The 22,614-nt window shown below is 31.4% G+C and overlaps 1 protein-coding gene across 26 annotated transcripts in view; it reads right to left on the bottom strand.

Annotated features, from left to right (window-relative positions):
* The window catches only part of LOC126754777 (glutamate-gated chloride channel), an 84,576-nt gene that overhangs the window by 24,569 nt on the left and 37,393 nt on the right, over positions 1-22,614 (bottom strand). For 17 of the 26 annotated variants that reach the window (XM_050466902.1, XM_050466956.1, XM_050466894.1 and 14 more), the window contains one exon: positions 12,051-12,121. The exons of 5 other annotated variants lie outside the window; for them this stretch is intronic. In XM_050466902.1, coding sequence (XP_050322859.1) covers positions 12,051-12,121 — 71 coding nt within the window. Of the gene's footprint in view, positions 1-12,050; positions 12,122-17,499; positions 17,568-22,614 lie in introns of all 26 variants that reach the window. 4 more of the 26 variants (XM_050466974.1, XM_050467032.1, XM_050467065.1 and 1 more) reach the window with 1 other exon arrangement.

Here is a 22,614-nt window from a genome sequence, read left to right as displayed (position 1 = left end):
AAAAAAAAGAACACAAATTGGTGGTTTTTGCTCGGGTATGTTATCGATATGTGCCGTTAAGCGTGGTTTTATCGAATTTCACAATTTATTTGAGGTTGGGTTCATGGATTTGGTCTGATTCGGATTTTCTCTTCTGCAGCGGTTAAGATGAGTTGGTGTAAGAAATTGCTTCGCAAAAATAACAATTCATTTCAGCATACAAAGCATGTGTCAAGCAAGAAAAGTTAAAGTCAAGCAGACAAGCAAGATAAATGCATCAACATCAAAAGCGCTAGCGATAAACAATTTGTTCGGTTAGTACAGTTATAATGGTAAGTTTGGTAAGCGACATGCAGCAGCGGTAATGCAGTGGCATTCAAAGATTTCTGTCACATTCAGCAGACGCATTCAAGCATTCATTATATAAGTATTTTAGTTAGTAATCAGTTATTAAATACATACATACATATACTAAGCATTTATATAAAAGTATATTTGTTATATTTTAGCAAGAATAGCGTTAAAAACATCGAAAGTTGCATGGCATTGAATATATTGTAAGCAGTTGGCAGGCAGAAATTAAGCGTTAATATATATGTATGTCATAAAATAACCGTTATATTTAAATAGAAACTTAATTCATAAGTGGTAGAAATATAAATAAATTTTAAACATTTTAGTTATTAAATAAAGTGAAAAAATTTTATAAAATTAGGTACTTAAAATACGTGGCAGCATTAAATTGAAGTTAAATAATTTTCAGATTTTTATTTTTATTGTAGTAAACAATTTTACACTTCAAAGCTTTATTGTAATTGCGCAGCTCCAATATCCATTGATTTTCTCCCATAGCTATAATCTTTCTAAGTCAAATTAATCCAAGCTAAATATTTGCAATAAAATTTTCGTTAACGAATTAATTGTATTTATAAATTATATTTGTAATTTTTCGTAAATTTTCTTCTTCCTTAAAAATCTATTTAATTAAAATAATACAGACTCTTCGAGCTAGCGTATCAGTAGCTGTCTCTCCAGCGAATCGAACAAAGTATACTAGTAGATACTCAAACAAACGGGCAGCGCTTGTGATGCAACCCTACACTAACATGTACACTGACGCATGCGCAATAGTGTTATCATGACTTCTTAGTGGAGTTAGCAACCAAAGAAAAACACCACACCCCACCCCCAAAAGTTCAAATTCATTATTTCCAGTGAGCCACAAAACTCATCATCGATCCAGAAGAAGTAATTATAGAGTTCCCCCCAAAAATTCTACTCTGAATCCGTCCCTGAATGAGGTCATTACTTCCCTGAGTACATATGTATAATGATATTCGTTTTTCTAACAAACCTTATGCTGAATATGTAGGTCAGTGTGTGAGTTATATATAGTGTATGTATATATAAAATTGCTTGGATTCCGATCAGATTTACTCCGGAACAACGTTTACAAATCGAGCAAATTTGTTATCAAAATAAAGATTGGAGTTGGACGACATATCGCGCGCTGCGTCGAATATTCGGCCAACATAAACGTCCAGCCGAGTGGGTAATCGAACAACCAGGGATCGTTTTCGCACCACATTTACGCTAATGCAGAACGAAGACGTTATTGCTGTTGTGAAGCAGCGTATCGAAGAAGACCAGAAGGAAGCCGTCACTTGCAACAATTAGAGCTGTGTCCATCCATTTTATGGAAAAATTGGCGAAAGAATCTCGCTTTGCCGGCTTATCCAAGCCAACTCGTGTAGGAATTGAAGCCGAACGATCATCAAACGCGTCGCACGTTCGGCGAATGAACGCCAAACGAGATCCAGACTCCGATCCCGACTTTCACAGAAAAATTTTGCTCAACAATAAAGCTCATTTTTGGCTAAATGGCTACGTTAATAAACAAAATTGTCGCGTTTGACGCCGCTACTTTCACAAAAAGTCTCTGTTTAGGGGTTACATGGGTTTCACAGTTTCAAAAAATCGAAATTTTTTTTGTCTTATTAAATTCTATAACATCTCTAGAATATTGTCCTAAATTTTCAAGTTGATCCGACTAATAGTTTCGGAGATACAGCCTTGAGAACTTATACGCTCCAGGCTGGCTAGGCTAAATGCGCCGTCTTTAAACGCGTTTTTCTCAAAACTATGTTTTCAAAGTCGGTTGTAAAGAATTCTCGCGAACTACTCAGCCGATCTTGATGAAATTTTACTCAGGACTTCGAGATATCATTATCATATCGAAATTTGCATTTTTTTTATAAAAACGTCTGCCAAAAATCTAATTTTAATTTTTTTAACACGTATTTTTTATTTTCATTTCAGATGATCCTGAAAGAAGTTCTGCTGACAACGCGGATGCACCTTTTTTCCGAGGGACTGCCGGAATTGGCATCGTAATGACTGCCATTTTGATATTTTTTTTTGAAAATTTTACAAAATGTTTATTAAATACGAGTCTTTTAAATAAAAAAAAAATTCATTAAAATATTTTATTTTTTATATGGAAAAAAAATTATTGAAAAAAATGCCGTTTTTTGCCCGAGGAAACCCATGTAACCTCTTTAGTGAGCTATATTGGCAAAGGGAATCATTGCTCTATATTTCGTTAAAAACGGTCGAGAGATCGTTGAATACATGCCTCACTCTGGACGACCTTCGACCTCTTCAACTGCTGAAAATATTAATATATGGTGCTTCAAAACCGTCAGGCAAGTACTAGAGAGCTGACAAACGAGCTTGACATCTCTCTTGAGGCCGTGTGACTGATTCTGGTGGATATTTGGTGTATGAAACGCGTCCTTGCTCGACTCGTTCTGATAAAGCAAATTTTTTTTTTAAAGAGTACCGTAAATAGGTCTCTTTGGACACGCTTGATCGTGCGAATTCCGATCCACATTCATGGAGAGCATTATAAGTGAGACATGGGTTTATGGCATGCAAACAAGTCAACAATCATCGGAATGGAAGCCGCTTTCAGTCGATCGAAGAGACAAAACCAAATTCGCTGAAAGAGCTTTCGGGAGCTGGAAAAATCAATTGCATAAGTATATTACGTCTGGTGGGAATGACTTTCAAAAAAAAATAATAATTATTGATGAAAAATTAAATATTTTGCGTTTTATTTGCAATTTCCGGGCACGTTTTTGTCACAATGTATTTTTCAATAGCCAAACTCAATAGTCCCAACACAAATTCTAGTTATTAGAAAACATTATTATCGCGCGTATTTCACTTTGCTTTTGTTTTCATTTTCCAATAAAAACTTCTGTAGTAAAATCTTCCCGGAAAAATGGTCCGTTGTTCCGGTAAGCATCCTTGAAACAATTGTAGTTTTAGCTTTCTGGTCAGTAATAAATTACATTCTCAGTAATTGTCTTACTAGACTATATTTTACGCTTTTTCTCGGATTCACATATTAATTAATTACATATTTCGAGTGAAATGTGAAAACAGAAACTTTTTTCGAAGAATTTTCTCTTCGGATTTTATTCAGAATTATATGTAAAGCATTAATAAATTAAATAAAAAAACCATTACGATTATTTTAATGATTCATCAGAAATGCATAATATAAAACATATATAGGGATTATATAATTGGATCACTTTGTAGAAAGATACGCATTCACATGCAACAGTTATAAAAACAGAGTTACCAGATAATGAAAAAGCAAAAAAACAGAACATTGAAATAGCTGTAAGGAAAGTTCAGACGTTAATAAAATCATGAAAGGAATTTTGTTTTACGCTGTTTTGTATAATTACATAATAATGAACAACAAACTAAGCAATTAACCGTAACTAAATTGAAAAAATGAAATGTAAACTAATTGAACGAGTTGAACTAAATTAAAAAAAGAACGCTTTAAAGACTGCTGGAAGCCTGGCATGTGAAAAAGCAGTACGAGTACACTTTCGAAGTACAGGTAATCGTATATGAAATCTGCAAATATATTTTTTTAAAGAAAATTGCTCACTTTACGGTATGCTAGTTTATTTTTTATTTGCCAAATATTATAAAAAAAAATTTCTAATTTTTAATTTTAATTTTTAAAATTAAACATTACTAATGTAAATATTTCAGTATCATTAATAATTAACTAGCGCTATTTGTACAAAAATAACTACTCGACACTGCACACTCTTACGTTTAAAGCGCAGTTATCGTTGAAATATACAAGTATGTGTTTGTAAATGGACTTTTTAGCCGAAATTATTAAATGATTGCTAGTGTAAACTCACTGTAAAGCAGCTGGCAACCCCGTTTGCTAATGCGCCGTTCGCAATTACACTCAAATAACAAAAAATATCACTTGAAACTCAGACAAATTGACAAACATTTCGCATGAAAACAGATTTCAAAATCAAAAACAAAAGAAAAAACAAAAAGAAATTAAAACTTGATGATTTCTGTGCGCCTAACTGTAGTTTGTTTAAGCTAAATATACTACATAGTGTTACCATATTGTAATAATATTATCCATTGCTATCACTTTGCGCATAACTGTATATATATAAGTCTTTAAGTTTTTGTTAATATTATGCTTAAAATATAACTTACTTTTTTACAGTGAAATTATAAACATATTTACAAGCTTTGTGTCTTGTCTTGTAGGCTTGTTCATATTGCACATAACTGTACTATGAGTAAATACAATTGTGTAGTATTTTTGCGGCGTTCAACAACACTGTTCGGTGCTTGATAAATCGGTATGTGCTTAGCTATATTTTATTTATTTAAACACTGATTTTGGCACCAATGCACATTTTGTTTAAAAAATATATTTATTTAAGTAATATTGCTATACACTGTATTGTTGTTATTATTTATATTTGCATTATTAGCTTGACTGGCGATTCGTTAAAATTAAGCGTTAAGTGTGTGACTGAGAAAATGTCGAAATAGCGAATAGCGGTTTTGTACAAAGTGTACTTGAAATAGACATGATCAAAAGGTTTTAAAAAAAAAATCATGAAATAATATGCGTTTGATGACTTGCAAAGCAATATTTAAAAATAGTTAGTTCAATATAGATGGAAAACAGTTTAAAATGGTGCTGGAAACTGCTTTTTTCTTTAAATTTCATTTATAAATTAATTTGAAAAATATTTTTTCCCTCAAACATATTAATAATATTTTAGGAAAAAAATTATTTAATTAATTTTTGAATTTTTTAGTTCTCATGCGTGATACCTTAAAATTGAAAAAGCATGAAATTTAATTACAAAATATTACTTTCGAATACTCTCTAAAGACACTGGTTATTTTTTTTTTTTTAAACTGAGTAAAACTCCTTTAATAATAAAATTAAATGAAATTTGTTTTAAAATAATAATAAAGAATTGTCATCGGAGTCAGAAAGTATGGATTTATAAAAGAACACGTGTCTAAACACTTGGATATACTCACACACTTTAACTTCTTACCGGATCACTTGGATCATGGAGTCACCAAACCGAACTCTGGCGGCTCCTTTTCTACTTATATACCGGTGAGTGAGTTGTAGGTGGGAAGAAGCCGCTGGAGGAGAGGGGCAGTGAGCTTCCTTCCGGATGGGTCAAAGTTTGGGGGGAAAGTTGGTGGAGGGGTTTACACCTGGATATACTCACACGCTTTAACTTCTTACCGGATCACTTGGATCATGGAGTCACCAAACCGAACTCTGGCGGCTCCTTTTCTACTTATATACCGGTGAGTGAGTTGTAGGTGGGAAGAAGCCGCTGGAGGAGAGGGGCAGTGAGCTTCCTCACGGATGGGTCAAAGTTTGGGGGGAAAGTTGGTGAAGGGGTTTACTGCCAGGAGCTCTCTGCCATTAAGGTAACGGAAGATTTACTGCTCCTGAGTACAGCCTACTTCAGAGAAGTGATTATCTACTCAGATAGCAGAGCGCCGATAGTAACCTTTAACTCAATAACAGTGCATTAAGAACTGGTCAAAGAGTGCCTAACCACGCTATCAATAGCATCGAGTGTCTTTGTGATAAGACTGGTATGGGCGCCAGGCCACAGCGGAATCGCAGAAATCTGTAAAGCTGATGAGCCAGCAAGAAAAGGTACCTTAGAACGGCTTTCGGTAGAATGGGAGTGGATTGGTGCTCGCGTATTCTCTTGTGTTCTATTACTAGATAACTGGGCTTTGCGGAAGCTTGGTCGGTATAAGCGCTGTCGCAAAAGCCTTTAGGCTCAAGATTGACCGCAAAAGATCTAGTGATCTCTTTGCCCTTAGTAAGGCTAGCCTCTCCCTAGTTTTGGAGCTTTTAACGGGCCATTGTCCTACTGGCGTCCACGCAGTAAGGCTGGGAATCCTACCAGATGCCATCTGCAGTAGCTGAATGGAAGAAGATGAGGTACTTAACACTTCCTTCTTGACTCTCCTGCGTTTGTGAGGTTAATACTTAAACACTTGGGAGCGCATACCTTCAGACATCACACCGAACTGGCTAGAATGGAAATTAAACGCATGTGCAAACTGTCTATGACAATTGCCAAGCGTCTTTTTGGTAAAAAGTTAATACCCCTTTTACTGAATTCAACTACACTCGGTTGTCACGCCAACTCTTTTTTGGTACTATGCTTTTCAACTATTTTCTGTCAAAGTTTCATTGTTGTTGACCGCCTTAAAAATGAAGGTTTGACAGCTAACTCAACTCAATATATCTGAAGGCACAATTTGCGACAGATGTGCTAAGAGGTATGTGTGGCATCTACGGTTGTTACAAAACTTGTTTTAAAATATTATGAAAACCATATTTGTGCGTTATGGATAAAACACAAATGACTGAAGAGGAGCAAAGCGCTTCAAAACCTGTATTTTATTCAAAAACTATATTTCTATGTGTTAGTAGTTTGTATCGACTCTTTATGTTGCAAGCACTTCCTACGGTATCTTAATTTTCATTGTAGCTTGCCACGTTCAGTTTTGTGACTTTACGCCACGAGCTCAACAAATTTTTCAACTTTCTATGGATTTGTTTTTAATAACTGATAAAAATAGTTTGAAATTATAAATAAAATATTTATTTTTACCCATTTTCCTTAAAATGTCTCCTAATTGAATTCATTAATGTGTAACTTCAGCTTGAAAGCAGTAGTTGAAGTTTTTTGATATTCTAGTCAACTCCACTGGCAAAGAGTTGAAAAAAAAACCAAAAAAGTTGAAGTTTGACAACACTTCAACCAAAACCTTTTTTGACTGGTAGAGTTGAAAACTATAATACCGGATTTCAAAACTTCAACCAACACGCAAGTGGGTTGAAAACCGTAATATGGGCTTTAATTATCTTCCTAAGATCAGTTTGCTTGCCAACACTTTTAGTTAATGGACTAAGGAGGCAGAGAAAGAGGTTTAATTTTTGAAAACTGCTGCCGATCGCAAGACCGCACACATGTGTTTGAAGATTAAGTAGACTCTTCATGTTTTTTAATGTGCCCAAGGCAATCACTTTGCTTTGATTCTCCTCTTATTTGTAGTTTTTCGGTTGATAACCGAACACATAAAGGAAACAGACCCGTCATAATCGCATAGTTTATAAAGCCAATAAGGAATGCAAGATATTGCCAACTATATCCAATTACGAAAGAAAGGTCTGAGGAAATAAAAAATTATGCTATTTTGAGGGTTTCTTTTATTTAGTTGCACAGATCTTTTACCTTCCTTCCTTTATATACTTTCCTGTTGTAGCAAATAATTAATTGAAAATTAAAAAAAAAAAAAACGAAACACTTTAACCCTGGACCTCGAATCGACTAACAATCATAGTGTTTTGCCAACAGGGGCAAAATAACGAAGCCCGTCCAGGGTTAAAGTGTAGTTGCCAAAATTATGAATATACATACATACATGTATTTAGTTATACGTTTCAGCTGAAAACAGTTGTAAATTTCCTTACAATCAAAAATAATATTTAACCAAAAATAATACAATACTTTTAATTAAAAATTGAAATCAGAAGATTTTATGAAAATATTTTGAAAATGCTACAATGAAATGAAATGTAAAGAGATGCACACGATTTCGCAATGAGAGAAACGAACAAATCATATATGGACTTTATGACACAATCAGGCACAGTTCTTAAAGAAAAATCATATGTTCATAAATATAGATGTATGATATGCATTGGAATAATAGTTGATAGACATAGGAGGATAGTTAGGAGGTTAGAGTTGTTGTTAAATATCAATCGACTTGTTCTTTAATTACAATTTACAGCTTTACGTGTAGTCGGAAAACAAGCGTAGACATTAAAATATATTAGTACAGTGGGGAGTTTATGTCACTGGCGTGGAGATATAGAGAAATAGAGAAATAATAAATGGTGAGGTTAGTAATGGAAATTGTGATGCTGTTGTGAACAAAAGTTTGTACTTAATCCATGAAAAATACACAACTGAATTTTTACATTAAATATTTCTTTCTTGTATTATACATTGATATTGTTCATTAGATATCATATACAAATACATACATGTATTTACTTAGACTTCATAAACATAACTATTACGTTTAGTTCGTAGTGGAAAAACCGAAAACGGAAATATTTATTTATAAAATCATAGTTTATTTAACACAAAAGCAATATGGTTTTTGTTATTGTTATAATTTACATAGAGAAATCGGTGGTAATTGCTGTTATTACAAGTGATGATTTGGTGGTTAGAAAGTGAAAGTTCAAGTGGCCGAGTAATCGAGTTGTTGCGAAAGCGTTCGGGGTTTAAGCGTGTCGCAAATTGAATACTGATCGCATGGAGAACGCTGAAGACAGGGGTGCTTGTAGGTAAATGGACCGGCAGCTGTGTGGGTGGATTATGGTACAGTTGAGAGTCTTGAGTTTGAGTTTTGCATTTAGCTGGTGTTAAGATGAGCCGTTCGAAACGAAAAGCTGTTTTAAATATAGACACATGGCGGTATTTTATACACAGCGTTGTTGTATATTTCTTTTACTTATGTTTTTTTTTTTTTGTTAAAACGTGGTTTTTGAGGGAGTGTGACCAAACGAGCCTGGTTTTAATTAATTATCTGGTTTTTAGAACAGTGTTTTGCAGTATTTTACAAGAACTTTGGTTTGAAGTACATGTGAATCTACAAAGCTAAGCAGCAACTTTTGTGTGTGGCAAGTTTTTAGTTCGAATGCGCACTTTATATTAAAAGTGTATTTGTTAAAAAAAAAGTTATGAAATAATTATAGTTAAAGTTTTTCAACTAGGCAATCATTGAGTAGCTTTTAGATAGAGCGATTATAGCGATTTTATTTAATATATATATAATACAAAGCAAATATATCGATGAGTATCAATCATTCAGAAAAGTTACGGTTTAAAAAGGAAGCTCTACGAGTTTTACCAAAAATATTAGTTTATTGTCAATCATTAAAACTTGAAAACCGCATTAAAGTTTTTTGTTCTAAATCTTCACAGAACAAATAAAATTGTGAAGCATATTGATCTATAAGTATATGCGTAATTGTTTCACCCAAATTTGGCCTTTAAAAAAAAACAAAAACAAAAACAAAAACAAAAAAAACAAAACCCACGTAAAAAACTATTATTCAAAGTCTAGCCCATTTGAAGCTATACCATTTTTGCAATTCCCTGGCAAGTCGAGCATTCCAACACAAAGCACTGCGCCGGCTGAGCGGCCAAGCATGAACCAAGCTAATTTTTGTTGACCGGTGCTGATGCAAACCGAATTCCAGTTAAGCCGTTCTGCATCTACCGGAACGGTTTGTAGTTAGAAGGAGTAAGGTCTGGGCTAGTCGGCGTATAAGGCAAAACTTCTCAGCCGCAATTTCCACAGAGTTAAAACCAGCCTGCCGACATGAAACCAAATGCTGTTATGATGGAAAATTATTTCCTCGTATTATAGCTCGCTTCAAATGGATGAGTTGTTGTCGGTTGCGTTCCGCATCAGTGGTTTCATCCGGTCTTCGTGGCTCATAATATAGCGCACCCTTCTAATCACACTAAATACGGATCATTACCCTGGCGTTATGGATAATCGGCTTCACCAGGTTTCGAGAAGTTTTTGCATTTTCTTGATTAATTTTTAAACATCAGACACATCCCGATGCAAAATCTACTTTTTTAGTAGCGTTCAAGTTGCATTTCTGACATGTCAAAATTGTCAACAAAATCGTAATTCAACACCTCCTGGTTTCATATCACATGACACCCAATTTCATTGCTTTTGAATTTATCAGGCTTACAAAAAATATGAGAGTTTTTCTTCTGTTTGACAACAATTTTTCTGAATAATGCTTCAAGGTCCTCAAGTTCAAACTTTTTTGATCGCCCCCCTTCGTTTTCCAAGCCAAAATCACCACTTTTAAGTTAGAATATGTTTACCATAAACTACGACCAAAATTCTATGACAATCGGCTGAGGTTTTCTTCACATTAAAGTAACGTAATCAGGCAAAAGGTAAAATTACCGGTGTTCCAAGTAGAGTTACTTTTTTCAATAGCCTTTTTTGGACAGATCATGTGTCAAGCTGTCATGTTATTTTTGTTGAGTATTGTTTGGCATTTCATCATGGAAAGACTTACAGCTGAACAGCGTTTATAATTCGTACAACTTTATAACGAAAATCTTTAAGGAATGTGTTTCGCACGCTTCGCTCAACTTATGGTCAACATAATCGGCCTACTGGGCGTACTATTCGCAACACCATCACCCATCCTGAGGCCCAGCACTCATTTTTGGATACTATTCGACCACATTCATAATTAAATTAAACGTCCAGCACGCAGTGAAGAAAATATAGCAGCCATAGCTGAGAGTGTACATGAAGACCGTGGAGAGTCGATTCGGCGCCGTTCGCAACAACTCTGATTGACGAATGGAACGACTTGGCGCATTTTACGTCGAAATATTAAATTGAAAGCGTACAAAATACAGCTTGTGCAGAACTGAAGCCGTTCGACCTTCCCAAGCGACATCGCTTTGCTCTTTGGACTCTTGAAAAGCTCCAAGAAGTTCCCACGTTTTCGAGCCAAAAATTTTGTTCAGCGATGAGGCCCATTTCTGGCTCAATGGGTATGTAAACAAGCACAATTGCCGCATTTGGAACAAAGAGCAACCTGAAGAGATTCAAGAGCTGTCATTCCATCCAGAAAAAACAACGGTTTGGCGTGGTTTGTGGGTCGGTGGAATCATCGGTCCACATTTCTTCAAAAACCAGGTTGTCGCCACTTCCCACACATCGCTTAACCAATGGATCTATAGAGTGAACAATTCAGTAAGCAGATAATTTCCCTTTTGGGCCGGTTGATTGGCACCGTTAGATTTTTTCCTGTAAGGAGATGTAAAGTCTAAAGTCTATGCGGACATTTCGGCTACGATTCAGGCCTTGGAGCAAAACATCACGCGTGTCATTCGGCAGTTACCAATCGAAATGCTCGTACGAATCAACGAAAATTGAACTCAGCGAATGGACCGCCAGAGACGTAGCCGCGGTTAACATTTGAATGAGATAATCTTCAAAAAATAAATGCCAAAGAATGTTCCTTCGAATGAAAGTAAGCATTCCCCATTGAATATTAGGTCTCTGTGTTTTTTCTTAAAAAAAAATTAGGGAACCTCGAACGATTTATTGCGTTTTACTCAGTTGTAAATAATATAGGGTGTCCCAAAATTAACGCAAGATTTAAATTTGCCACAATCATAAAAAACACAAATCAGCTTAATAAATATGGAACGTTACACTATAGAACAGCATGTCTGCATTATTTGATAATATTTCGAAAATAATGAAAGCTTGACGTCCACAGCTCGAAAATCGCATACAAAATATGGTCGGAACATTTTCAACTGTGAATATTAATTGAAATGGCGGCAAACTACAATCTTATGTTAATTTTGGCACACCCTCTAGCATTAAATCTTACGCTACACCAACGGTCTAATGGTCCAAAAATTTATTAATACCAGCTCTTTGAAAAACCACTCAATGATATTTCAATATTTGTTGTGTAATATACATATTGTATACATTAATGGCCTAGTCATTGTAAATTTTGGTGTTTCTGTAAACTGTTGTTATTAATTTGCTCACTGTTTAAAGGCTGGAAAACTCACCATTTTGTAATCGTCGATTTTTGAGATTGACCGTAGGAACATGTTGACATAGACAAGAGTAGGCGCATTTTCTAGAATTTCACATTCGATTTTGACTATTTAGTACAGGTTCTTTGATTGATGTACGAGTAAAAAAAAGATGCTTAGTGGTTCAAAAAAAAAAAAAAAAATTAAAATTAATAAGATAAGACATAAATAGTAGAAATTTAAGTATTGAAATAATAAAAATTTTAAAGTGTAAAAATCAAAGTCTAAAAATCGAAGTGTAAAAACTAAAATATTATATAAGAATTAGAATTATGAAAAATATACATAAATAAAACAAAATTATAAAAAACCCAAACAGAAACGCCGAAGAATTATCACTAAATTTGTATTAACCCTTTATGTAACCATATGTAGCACATAAGTTAAGTTTCAAACGAAAAATTTAAATAAGGCTTAAATATTTCCGCCTATATGCGTTACATAAACTATATTAATGCGAAATAACTAATTTCAATGATAAAAACAAGTAACGAAGACTAATTCGCTGAAGCATATGTGTAGGCGCAATTGTTACAGACTGCCCCATTTTCGATTTAAAATACAAATTTCAGTAGAATTTTCCTTTGATTGTGCTTTTTTCAAAAAAATTTTAATTATATTATGTTTGGTAATGTTATATAGTCACAATATATATTTTTTTTATGCTTAAGTCTATGTTATAACTCAATTAGAGCTTTGAGCGATTTTAACATTAAATAATGACACTTCGTGCGATTTAAAAAAAAATACTTTCGTAATTTCGCTAAAATATATTGATGGTACTAACTCACTTATGACTAACCTATATGTATGTATATACAGTACATACCATAAATATTCATACTAATTTCGTTTATATATAAATATACTTTTTTCACTTTTTAAACTTAATATAATTTTGATGGAATTGTGTACGAAATGAAAGTGAATGAAATAATTGAAAATTCTTATTTGATTGCGGGCATGTTGTTAGTAGGTATATTTTGAAAAATGTCTGTATGGATCTCATTAGAAGTAATCATATTGCAGTTAAAACAAATATATATGCATTGAGAAAACTTGTGGTGCGTTGAAATTAAACATTTAAAAAACAAAAAAAAAAAATTAATATTATAACGGTTTTTGGCAGAAACGTTTTTATCAAATAACGGTTTATTGATTGCCGTTTTTATAAAAATTTTTTTGTAATTTCTTCGCTTGCTTTACGTCACATTTGGATTTGCGCAGCAGTTCTGAGCTAATTTCATACGAAAATTCATTATATTTTAAAGTGAAAATCATGAAATTAACGAAAAATATCAATAAAATAAAAACTATACAAAACTAAAATAATGACCTTAAACATGGGCACTCTTATTGCTACACAAATAATTGTAAAATAAAAACTAACGGCAAGTGTTAGTGTCTAGTATCAATGGTTATATATTTATGTATGTGTAATTAGTATCAACTATTTTCGAATTATACGACTTTTTCAAACAAAAACGGTTTAACGACGTCTAAAGCATACAAAAATTTTGAAATTAATATTCAAATAATTTTATAGCGTTTATTGTCATATTTTTCAAAAAAAATATATAATTTGGGATGGAAAGTAAATGAAAATCACTGAAAAAAATTATTTTAAACATAAACAATTTATAACTAAACACTGACATTTCAACAATTATCCCATTGCACACATGTAAATATGTATGTATGTAGTTACGCAATCGTAGACTTTACTTATTGTTTTTTTTTAATTTTTACGCTTTTTTTCTAGTAATCATACCGCTGTTTTAATTACCATTTTGAGCGTAAATTTTCTACGTATTTTATTAACACAATAGTGGAAAATCAAAAAAATATATAAATGTAAACGTTTGCGAAATTTATTTTAAATACAAGTTTAGTTGCAGAGCGAGAGAGAGAGATAGATGTTATTAGTTGGAAATAGTTAGATAGAGAGAGTAAAGGAGATCCAAAAGACATTTTACAATAATATTAATTAAATTTTATTATTTATGAATAATATAAACTTTACAAGAAAATAAAGAAAATCATTATTTTACAATGTTTGGAAATAAACAAAAACAATTAAAACAAAATATGTAAAACTATATGCTAGACATTTAACTAAATATGCATTTAGGCATTGGAAAGAACAATAAACGAACCAAAATCGAGTGTGTGATAGAGGAAAATAATAATGAGTTGAATTTTAATTTCACCTCAAATTCACCACACTTTGTATTGAACTCAAAGAGAAATTAACGAACCGAAATCGAGTGTGTGATAAATGAAAATAATAAACAGCTGAATTTTAATTTCACCTCAAATTCACCACACTTTATGTTGAATTGAAAGTGCAATAAACGAACTAGAATCGAGTGTGTGATAGAGGAAAATAATATTGACTTGAATAATAATTTCACCTCAAATTCACCACACTTTGTATTGAACTGAAAGAACAATTAACGAACTGAAATTGATTTTGTGTTAGAGGAAAGTAACAAACGGCTGAATTTTAATTTTACCTCAAATTCACCACACTTTATGTTGAATTGGAAGAGCAATAAACGAACTAGAATCGAGTGTGTGATAGAGGAAAAGAGCAAACAGCTGAGTTTTAATTTTACCTCAAGCTCACCACACTTTGTGTTGAGCTGAAAGAGCAATTAATGAACTAAAATAAATTGTGCGGTGTGCGACGAGCTTTTTGAACTTTCAGTTTCTAAATTGAAGACATTGTAATCAAAATGTGTAAAAAGTAGTATTCGTCGAAAGAATCAAGACCTTACCGAACTTGCCACACTGTCTTAATAAGTTCAAATATTCTAGAGACGACCACAAATATGGCTTTTGTTACTTAGTGGAGAGTATTTCACAGTTCTCAAAGCTACACTAAGTCTTTCAGCAATGGTAGTATTTTTGTAGTAGTTAGCGACTAAAATTTCAAACATCTGCTTTTTTAAAGTTTTTTGGTTTAAACTATTTTACGTAGGTTGCCTTTTGTATTTGAAGTTTTGGCAGCTCTTGTGTTTCAATCTGGCTACTCACAACTTTGCAGGAAAGTTTTGACATACGAGCGTCATTTTTGATGTTTATAGTAATTTAAAATATTCATCTTCGCCAAAAAATGGATTTATCGATGGTGTGGTGAATTCAATCGAGGTCATAGTTAACTCCAAGACAAATTTCGTTAAGGTTGTCCAAAAATAGTTGTTGTTCTAGAAGCTATTTAATAATAACAGAAACATCCGCTTGCCATATATCATTCAAGAAATCAGGAACACCCACCGCCCAAGTCGGATCACTCTTCTCTATTACAATGTTAGCACTCAACATATCGATTTGATGAGACAACTATCGTATTGTGCTGGCTTTTTACCAAATGACTTCCTTTTATTTCCGTAGCTATACAACAAACTAAGAGGTCAACGTTTTTCGATACCTGAAGGAGCGGTTGATGCGTTCAAAAGGCATATTTTGGAGAGACCTCAATCAGAATGGCAAAAGTGCTTCGAAAATTGCTTCAAACGCATACAAAAGTGTATAGACTTTAATGAAGAATATTTCGAAAAACCATAATGCGATTTTCGTTCTCTAAGCATGAAATATAAAAGGCAAACCTTTTATACTAAGGGTAGTAAGAAATATAGAATGGTTCTTCTAACAAAATTCTCCTGAAAATTAGAGTGAGTTCTGATTAAACGACGTAGACTTTTGCTACAATGGTTTTAAGTTTTAGCTTTTTTGGTCATTTGTTGGTGGCGACTATATGAAAAGCGTTAAAAATATTTGACTTACATATTTTGGTGAAATAATCGTTGCATTAAGGTCTGTGAAACAATGCTTTCTGACTGCCAGGATGTCAGGAAACGTATTATTACTGGCGATAAGACTTCAATCTATGCTTATGTCTCAGAAGCAGACGATTAATCGGCCAAATATTGTGGCAAAGGCGAGCCGAAGCCAAAAAAAACCACGTCAAAGCAGAAATCTTCGATTATATTATCGAGATGTTGTGTGCTCCGAATTCCCTCCTACCGACCAAACTGTCCACAAGGAATACTATTTGAATGTTAGACGTCATAATTGAACACATTGAACGTGAATCGCTACGCGCATTGAAGGCTATTCTGGGACTTTGACAACTGTTTTGAGGATTGGAAAAAACCTTGGCACAAGTGTAGTGGGGCCAAGGGAGATTACTTTGAGCGGAACGACATAGATTTTGGCTAATAAATTAAAAATTTAAAATAATGAGCAAAGTCTTACTATTTTTTGCTCATAGCAGTATTAGCCCCACAATTTGGTCGAGTTATTTATGCTTTTTGTCTGCAGTCCATTTCCTAATTGACTAAATTAAATACATGTCTAAATGATTAAACATAAAGGAAGGCTTTTAAGGTCTAATCAAAACAATATATAATGTGTGGAATAATCGGAAATGTTAAATGTATTCATCAAATGAATCAATAATACAAAAACAGTATTTGTTTTACGTCAAAAAAGACATCAATATCAAAACGATTAATTGTATTTTTAGTAGTATTATTTAAATATTTATGTTAAGACCCAGTGTGGTATAATCATAACACTAAATTATCATATAAATTATAATACCATTTATTATAATAGTTATCATAACAGTAATTATAATAATAAATCGCATTTGCTCGTACACATATAATATAGTATAGTATATATATATATATAAGTTTCTGTTTTGGTTGCTAGTTTTCCACTGTTAGTATGTATGTATCAAACATTCTTACGGCGAGATTGCGCACCGTGTCCTTAATGTAGGTATATTGTATGTACTATATAGGTATTATGTAACTGTACACTAAACAATTTCCGTTATGTAAGGACGCATGGTTGCTTAGGACAATATGTAGGGGCAGTTGGAAACGCGGCTTACTCCGAATGGAATTTGGTTTTACTGAAATTTCGAAAATTCACTGAGAACACGTTATACACATATATGTATGTATGCATGTAAATATACACATCGAAAAGTATGATTATGTGAAAAGCATGGTAGATGAGCATTCTCTGCAGATTTTCGCGCGCTTGGAGTACACAGCATGCACTCAGTGCGAAGAGTTTCATTGGCTATATAATATTGAAGCAGAAGATACAAATTTGAACTAATAACAGGCCTATTGCTGTCAGGCGTAAACATTTCGGGCCTAAAGGAAATATTCATCACGCGTTAAGACTTCGTTGCAGGGTATGCGTAGGCACTCGTCTAATGGCGCTTTTGGCTAACTGTTCTAATTATGGTTGAATTAAAATTTTACAAAATACACACTACAGAATACGAAAGTACGAATATTTGTGTTTTAATGGATTTTTGTGTGTTCAAATTTTTTATTTTTAAAATATTTTTTTTTGGAAATTTTTTTTAATTTTTATAAACCTAACACGCACTTACCATAGTGACATCATCGATTTTAGATATACTTCTTATGTAAATGTTGACTCGCACAACAGCGGGACCATCTGTATAATACACACACACATATACATATACATATATATATTTATACATGAAAATAGATATGCGTTTAAAATGTAAAGGAAATGCACCAGTAATCTATAAACAAAATTACTTGTTGTTTTTTTTAGAGATTTTTTCTGCATGTGTACATACATATGTATATTTTTTTATTATATAACAGTGAAACAAGTTGCATGTTTTGTCTCATTTCGTCGTCTTCATTATATTGACTAACATACTTTGGGTTAGTTAGTAATAACTGTTGTTGCTTTTTAATTAACGCATTGGCTTTTTCGTCGTTGCGAAAGCTTTTTGTAAGCTTTTGAAAAGTCGTACGCGTTCAAAGTGTGTGAAGCTTTCGACCGCTCTTCTCGTACTCAATGTAAAGTGAAAGCTTTCAGTAGCACATAACTGCTGCAATAAAGTGCAGTTAATGTCATTTGACCTGAGTTCTGCATTTGCTTAAAATATTAGTAAACTGCTAGTGTTATTTTGCATATTTTCGCTGAAAAACACGCACAACTTGTAAATGACATGATTTGAGTTTTGAACGAATTTACCAATATTTTGAAAATAAATATAATAAATTTAAAATTAATGTAACAAAAACTAATATTAATAACTAAATTGAGAAAACTACACTTTTCTGTAAGTAAGACAATGGCAAAAAAAATTAAAATAAAATTTTATTCGAGTTGACTTGACTACTTTCAAATGTGCTTGCCGACAGTGGGTTTAGCTAATAATTTGGGTGGTGGAAAATGTTGTGGGCACACCGTATGTTAAATAAAACATGAAACTCGCGAGATTTCAACGACTTCTTTCACTTTGCTGCACAAAACACGATTGTGCAATAAACAACACTGTAATTATAGTGTTATTTACAAAGAAACAAAAGTAGTGAATTAACAACCCAACTAAGTTAAGTTTGCCACAAGTAAAGTACAGCAGCTGTGGGAGAAACGCTTATATTAAGTAAAAATAAAGTAAAAATATACAAAAATAGTTAATGGATACAAAAACCAAAAACAAATAAAAATATGCAAAATTAAAAATAATAAAAACAATAAAAATATATATAAAAATAAATATCATAAAAAATATAAAAGGAAGTACAAAAAAATTAAAATAAATAATATAAAATTAAAAAAAAAAATATATTAAAAATAGAAAAATAAATTTAAATAAATATTAAAAAAGAATAAAAATTTAAATAAATATAAAAATAAAAGTAGATAAAAAATAAATATAAAAAAAAAAAGTATTTAAATAAATAAAAAATAAAAGTAAAAAAATTAATAAAAAAAAAATTATATATAAAAAATAAAAATATAAAACTATGTAAAAAAAAAAAGAAAAGAGAATAAAAAAAATATATTTATATATAATATAAAAAATAAAGGTAAAATAAATAAATATAATAAAAAAATTATTTATATAAAAAAAAATCATAAAAAAATGTAAAAAATATATACCAAAAAATAAGGTTAATATAAAAAGTAAATAAATAAAAACAGAGGTAAAGACAATTATGAAAAATGTATATATGTAATAAAAATGATAAAAAGTCAAAATCGAAATAAATAAAAATAAAAAATGTATATAAAAAAAAAGAAATAAAAATCATAAAAAGATATAAAAAGAATTAAAAAAATGTAAATAAATATAAAGAAGAAAACAGAGATAAACAAAAAAAAATATATACATAAAAGGAAAAGAAAAATCAAAATAAATATAACACATAAAAACACAAAAATCATAAATTAAAAACAAATATAAAAAAAATTACAATATATGTATGTATATAAAAAATAAAAAAGATATAAATAAATGTAATAAAAATAAAAATATATTTATATAAAAAAATATGAAAGGAAATAAAAAAACCAAAATACATAAAAGATTAAAAATATATAAATATATATAAAAAAATAAAAACCATTAAAAAATTAAAGTAAATATAAAAAATAAAGATAGAGATAGAGATAAATAAAAATATAAAAAAATATATGTATAAATATAAAGGATAAAAAGTCAAAATAGGAATAAATAAAAATAAAAAATATATATAAAAAAATATAAATAAATGAAAATCATAAAAAAAGTAAAATAGAGATGAATGAAAATATAAAAAATATGTAACAAAATTAAAAAATAAAAAAAATTATAAATATATAAAAAATAACAATTATAAAATGAAATACAGCAACAGTTAAAATAAATATAAAAAATATCTATAAGATTTAAAAATCATAAAACATATTATAAAAGATATAAACAAAATTAAAATAAATATAAAAAAATTAAAATCATAAAAAAATTAAAATAGAGATGAATGAAAATATAAAAAATATGTAAAAAATTTAAAAAATAAAAAAATAAAAAAATTATATATAAAAAAATAACAATTATAAAATGAAATACAGAAACAATTAAAAAAATATAAAAAATAAAAATAAAAAAATAATAAAAAAAATTAAAAAATTAAAATAAATAAAAAGTACTTAAAACAATTGTAAATAGCTTCGATTTAATGTAAAAACCACATTTGAGTATATCAAATCAAAATAGAAAGCAAACTAAAGTTAACATAACGAAGCTAATAGCAATGTACAATTATAAGTAACTGTTATAAACTGTATATATGTAGAGCGTATATTATGTAGTATAGGAACTCGTTTTGCAGTTTTGGAGCACATACATATTAAGAATATAATATCACAATATAAATTTTCGCTTTTAATTTTTATTTAATTTTTTTTTGTTTTTGGTTATGTTTTTGCATTGTAAAGTTCAGTATGTATGTGTAAATATATATATTTGAAATAACTATAATTATTGTATTGATTAAATATTGTATTTAGCTAAAGAAGTATTTATAACTGTTCATTACAAACTTTAGTATGTACTTTTCTGTTTTAATATTGTAGAATTTGCCATATAAAATATAGATAACAATTACAAAAAAAAAACACAAATATGAATATAATAAATAACGTATGTAATTCTAAGAAACTGCGTTCCATTAAATTCTTTAAATACAGTTGAGTTGCAAAGGTGACTTTTTTTTTGAACTGATGGGGTTCAAACAAATATGTGTGTTTTAATCATGGAAAACATGATTTTATGCAAAGTCTTCTACTTTCGATTATGTATGTTTGTTTTTGACCCTACATTTTTCTACGAACTTCCGTATAACAAAGCGATCTTTAACTGTCTTAGATCCATCAAGCTTTACTCTCCAGCGAATCGCGCAAACTATAGCAGATGCTCAAGCAAACGGAGAGCACTTGTGGTGCAACCCTACGCTAACATGCCTTCTGAAGCTGCGCAATAGTGTTAGAACAGAAGCGAGCAGAGAAATGGCGAATCGAACACAACTTTTGTGGAAACTGACAAAACAATGACGGAATTAGTATATACTACTTCAAGCGCTTACAATCCGCTGAATCATAACATTTTCAGGAAATATTATAAGCATCAGATTACAACTTCTTTCCGATTTATTTTCAGGCTACCTGTGAAGTAGCCCGTTTTAATGCTTGGTTTTACAGTTGCTTCAAAAGATCGTTAAAATCAATACACCAGAAGTCAGTTTAGCCGTGAATACTGTAGTTGAAATACAAGCCTTAGATTAATTATATTAGATTCGTTCTTACCTATTATGAGCAAGCCACTCGAGGCGGCTCTCTTTTTCTCTACTCACACACCAACCAGGGATATGGAGAAGAAAGGCAGTGAACTTTTTCACTGGTGGGTGAAGCTAGGAGGGAAATTTTTCTGTAAGCAGCTCTTCGTCAATTTCAGCTTAAGGCTACCGGACCACTGTTTGTGTTTTTCAAGCGGAAGTAGCTACAATCAAGGTGGCAGTAGACGTATTGCCTACTGTTCGCTTAAAATTAATCAAGGAGTGTCGCTCACAACGAAATGGCATAAAATTGTAACTGTTGACGTCTTGCGTTCAATGAACCTCGATGAAAAGTCTCTATGCGACTGCGAGGCCATTTTGGTCAAGAACATCGAAGATTTACTAAACTATTTGCTTTTAGCAATGTTCAACTTGCCGCAATCGTAAGAGTGCTGATGGGCGTTGTCCAAAGGAAAATAAAAACTACTGTGGAACTTAAGTTGTCAAAGTTGTATGGAAGTAAGTGAGGTAGCAGAATCCTAGCACTTTCTCGTCCATTATTCAGGCTTTCCAAAGCTGTGGCTAAAACAACTCGATACTTTTAACTTCGGCCCACCAGTGGACATAGCCGAAACTGATATTGACAATCTCGACAGATAGTTAAAGCGCTTTGTAGATTTGTAAGCTTTTTATGATTCAGTATATAGGAGTTTTAAGTTATCACAACGGACTAACGTTCTAAGCCAAGTGAGCTCCCTATTAGGATCGATATCTTAACCTAACCTAACCTCACCTTACTGTTATGAGTACCAAAAAGTGTCAAACAATAAATCGCTGTAATATCAAAGAAATAAATTTTCTCTACGCATTTGATTTTAAATTTTTTGTTTAGTTTTTTGTTTTCTTTTGTTTAATTTTTTTTATTTTTTCAGTAAAAGACTTTGCATTTTAAGTTTTGTATATTGCTGGATTTTGTTTTTTCAAGCAGCCAATGATGTTTTGTGTATTTCAAAATGCAGAAAATTAGCTTAACACTCTATTTGAATATAAATCGTTTTTATTATGTAAGTAAGTAGTAGCTTAAAATCATATGTAGTGAGCAGTGAGGAACGCGGGAATTGCAAGACAATTAATGAAAAACTTGTTCGCAACCAATCGGTGAGAGTGGCGGTTATCATAAGGTTGCTATAATTTGCTTTACTAAGAAATATATGAGAGTAACAAAGTGATGCTGGAATTATTTTCGTTTGGTTTTTTTAATGGAAATTTTGATGATTTTCGGGTTAACAATTTTTTTGTGATCTAACTAAAATTCTCTGCACCCGCTGCCAACTATATTTGTAACAAATGCAAGCTATTTTTAAACTTATTCATAAAATTATTAAAATTTAATGTCTAAAGCAGCATTACTGTTTTTGTTT

This window comes from Bactrocera neohumeralis, chromosome 2 (assembly GCF_024586455.1).
Source record: "Bactrocera neohumeralis isolate Rockhampton chromosome 2, APGP_CSIRO_Bneo_wtdbg2-racon-allhic-juicebox.fasta_v2, whole genome shotgun sequence".
Taxonomy (NCBI): domain Eukaryota; kingdom Metazoa; phylum Arthropoda; class Insecta; order Diptera; family Tephritidae; genus Bactrocera; species Bactrocera neohumeralis.
Note: the sequence above shows the minus strand (reverse complement) of the source record. Positions and strands in the feature narration are given on the sequence as shown.